Source organism: Morus notabilis, unplaced genomic scaffold, assembly GCF_000414095.1.
Source record: "Morus notabilis unplaced genomic scaffold, ASM41409v2 Scaffold384, whole genome shotgun sequence".
NCBI lineage: Eukaryota > Viridiplantae > Streptophyta > Magnoliopsida > Rosales > Moraceae > Morus > Morus notabilis.
This window is the reverse complement of record NW_010387635.1, coordinates 542,688-546,273: the sequence shown is the minus strand read 5'-3', so window position 1 is coordinate 546,273 and position 3,586 is coordinate 542,688. Positions and strand designations below refer to the sequence as shown.

At 31.8% G+C, this 3,586-nt stretch overlaps 1 protein-coding gene across 1 annotated transcript; it reads right to left on the bottom strand.

Annotated features, from left to right (window-relative positions):
- Window positions 1-419: 419 nt before the first annotated feature.
- LOC21409267 (NEP1-interacting protein-like 1) lies at window positions 420-2,958 on the bottom strand. Its single transcript, XM_010114988.2, has 5 exons — window positions 2,695-2,958; window positions 1,400-1,578; window positions 1,151-1,234; window positions 862-1,029; window positions 420-616 (listed from the first exon to the last, which is right to left on the bottom strand). Exons 1-5 carry the CDS (start codon window positions 2,858-2,860, stop codon window positions 494-496), a joined length of 720 nt encoding a protein of 239 aa, XP_010113290.1. The 5' UTR covers window positions 2,861-2,958; the 3' UTR covers window positions 420-493.
- Window positions 2,959-3,586: the final 628 nt, after the last annotated feature.

Genomic DNA, 3,586 nt, shown 5'->3' with positions numbered 1-3,586 from the left:
AAAAAAAGTTAAATAGGAATTCTATGGAATATTTTGTCTCGTGTGTTTGAAAAAAAATTTAATTTATTTTTTTAACGAAAGAAAACTTTTTGCTCAAAGCCACAAACGAACGACACTTTGTTTGCTTTCATTCAAATAAAACCAGTTGTTTAGTAGACAGCTTGAGACCTTCCTTTAACCAACCAGAGAAATGAGAACACAAGATAGCTCTCTCTTTTCTCTCTTTTTTTTAAAATAATTACACAAGATAGGTTGTTATATCCACAAAATCAATCAAAACTATCATCATAACTCAAAATTTGTATACATCAACTCATGACGAAACATGAGGCAGGGGACTAGTTGGGGGCAGCGACGTACCAACCATTGAAATCAAGAAAAAGAGTACAAAAGCCCTAAGATTTTTGTACAAGAAAAATAAAAAAAAAAAAAAAAAAAAAAATTTTTTTTTTTTTTTTTTTTTTTTTTGATTTTGTAATTTACACAAGTGAAATCACAAATCCCTTCTGCACAAAGGGCAAGAACCGTGCCTAAGGAGCCACTTATCTATGCATGGAAGGTGAAACATGTGATTGCAATGAGGCAAGCTTCTAACAGTCTCTCCAAGCTGAAAGTCCTGCATAATCAGATTTTAAAAAGAAGATTAGAAACTATAATATAAACTCGTTAAAGGTTAAAAAAAAACACTACGACAAAAAAGTAGTTTCAGTTTTATCAAACTTATGGAGCTTTGAAACATATGCATTGTAGTGTCCACGATATATATATATATATATATATTTTTTTTTTATGGTGTCTATCATTGTTCGTTTGAGGAACCAGAATTTAACTGAGAAAAAAGATCAAAAACTTTTGTCGAACCTGAAGGCAAACCGAGCAGGAAACTTTCTCCCCGGAGGCGTCCGTATTGTTGTTGTTGGTAATTATGATCTTTGGAATCTTCTCAACTGAATCCCCCGGCAACCCTTTGGACCCGCCAGTGTCAAAGATGTTGGTGACCTCATCGAAGCCGGTTTCAACAGCGCCCATCTAGTTTTTCATTCACATTGATAATATTCAACAAACAGTTAGTAAAATGAGTATTGGTGCTATTGCTGTCTGGAATATCAACAACTAGTATTAAAAACTTCCATGACGAATTAAAATTTACCTGGCTTTGAACTGCACTTAACATGGCCGGGCCAATCCGCTCGCGAACTAGTCTCCCACTTAGAAGGCTTGCAATGACATCAATCTGTGAAAACATTGAAATGGGTTCAGAGAAAAACATTTACTTGCAAATATCAAGTATCAAACTTGAAGATGAAAGTTCTTTAAATCACCAATTATAAGCTAAGAAAAGAGGAAAATATATATGTCACAAATGAGGGATTGATACAAAGCTTAATTAATTGCTCACCAAGTACAAGAGACACCCAATTCCAGATTCATCTGATTGCCACAAAACAAGAGAAGATTCAAACACTTCAATAGAGAAAACAGCTCCAGATATTGCACCAACGGCGGCACCTCTAACAAATCCACTCTCTGTCTCTTGGCCGATCAAAGCCCCAGTCATGGCTCCTAATAAGGTGCCAACTGCATATTTAAAAGACAAAAAAAAAAAGGTCATTTCTACTAGTCACAATCTTATGAAACAGAACAGCTCTTTGCATCATCAAAATCTCAAATTAAGTCACAATCTTAATGAAACCAAACAGCTCTTTGCACCATTAAAATCTCAAATTCTCTTTTTAACACGCTTGATTAAGATGGTAAGGGATAAAAACAAAGAACTCTGTTGTCTAATGTGGACACTTTTGCACTTTGATCAACAATCTGAATTCGACAAATAAATGAAATACCCACAAGCTATTTTTCCTCGCAAAATTCCATTCTGCCATAAAAAATGAAAAATAAAAAAAGTTGTTGTTTTTTAATAGCAAGAGACAATTTTGAGCTCAAAAAGTCACTTGACTTGATGAAACAAAACAGCTCTTAGCACAATCGAAGTCCCAAATTTTGTTTTTTAGATGCTTCATTAAGATGGCAATGGAAAATAGAACCCTTTTGTCTAAATGTGGATTCTTTTCCAATTTGATCAACAATCTGAATTCAAGAAATCCCTGACATACCCACATGCTATTTTTCCCCCGAAAACTCAATTCTGCCTTGAAAAAGTCTTGATTTTTAATGGCAAGAGACAATAAGCAAAAAACCCTTTTTGTCAAAATGGTGGCTCCTTTTATTTATTTTTATTTTTTACTTTGATCAACAATCTGAATTCAATGAAAAAATGGCATACCCACATACCATTTTTCTTCACACAACTCAATTCTGCCACAAAAAATTATTTATTTCTAATGGCAAAGGAGAAAAACCAAAAATCCCCTTTTTCTCTAAATGTTCTTTTTTTTTTCTTTGAGAAGCCCCTTTTCTCTAAATGTTGATCCTTTTATAACTTTGATAAAAAAATCTGAATTCCACAAAAGAATGGCTTGATAACGTTTTGATTTTTAATATTAGGGTTTCAATCTAATTCAATTCCAAGAAGAATAAAGTTAAAAAGAAACGCAAATTTCTCATGGTAAGAAAAAAATTTCAAAACAACACCCAGAACCCCAATTTCGAAACAGATCAAGACAAACAAAAATCATTCAAAAATTGATGAGTGACATAAACAAAATAAAACCCTGAAATGAGAAAAATACAAACCTAAAGCAAAGAAGAAGGTGAAGATCGCAGAGAAGATGTTGCCAATTATCGCAGAGACGGCGAAGTTGAAGAATTCCTTAACCTTTTCGACGAAATTCCCAAACGAAAAAGAAGAAAAAGAAGAAGAAGAAGGAGAAAACCCAGACGGATGCGCAATAAGATCCATTTTTTCTTAACAGAAGATTGAATGTTGTATAGATAGGTGTCGTTGATTCTTCTTAACTCGCCAGATTTAAAGATGTTATATATAGAGATACACGGATATATAGTTGTGTACATATAGGCGTAAATATAGGTCTGCTTTTTGATAGTCGCTTACTCGCTAAGGAGAAAAGAAATCAACCAACTCGCATTTAAAGCTCACCAAAAAAAAAAAAAAAAGACTAGATTGAATCATAATTTAAAATTAATTTTAATTTATGTATATTTTTTTATAAAAAACTATTATAATAAATTATAAATTATAATTTAAATCATATATAAATTTTTACTCTAAATACATTTTAAAAATTTTCTTTCTTTCTTCATTTTCTTTTTACCATAAATGAAAGAAAATAATAATTTTTGAGTTAAAAAAAAAACCGACGAGAAAGTGAGGTAAGAAGGTTCTATTTTGCTTTGACAAATCTTTACGCGTTGATGGAGGAGAAGGGGCTTAATTCCTCCACAAAAATCCTAAAAGTTATACGTGTTTTATAATTGTTTTAGTTTAGATATTATTATTATTATTATTATTATTATTTATTATTTATTCATTTATTTATTTCTTAGCAAAATATAGATAGCCTTTTGTTCAGCAAAAAGCGAGACAGAGAAAGTCAAGTTGGTGGTGATGGCATTTTTCATGAGCTTTTCAACACGCAACTTTTATTATTAGCCTATTTTCGATCTT

What these genes read in the sequence shown, in the direction of transcription:
- LOC21409267 (XM_010114988.2), bottom strand. Translation starts at nt 2,860, where the DNA reads ATGGATCTTATTGCGCATCCGTCTGGGTTTTCTCCTTCTTCTTCTTCT. An exon ending in TTGGGTGTCTCTTGTACTTG is followed by an intron (nt 1,235 to 1,399) that starts GTGAGCAATTAA and finishes ATGTTTTCACAG; the next exon opens with ATTGATGTCATTGCAAGCCT. An exon ending in TAAGTGCAGTTCAAAGCCAG is followed by an intron (nt 1,030 to 1,150) that starts GTAAATTTTAAT and finishes ATGAAAAACTAG; the next exon opens with ATGGGCGCTGTTGAAACCGG.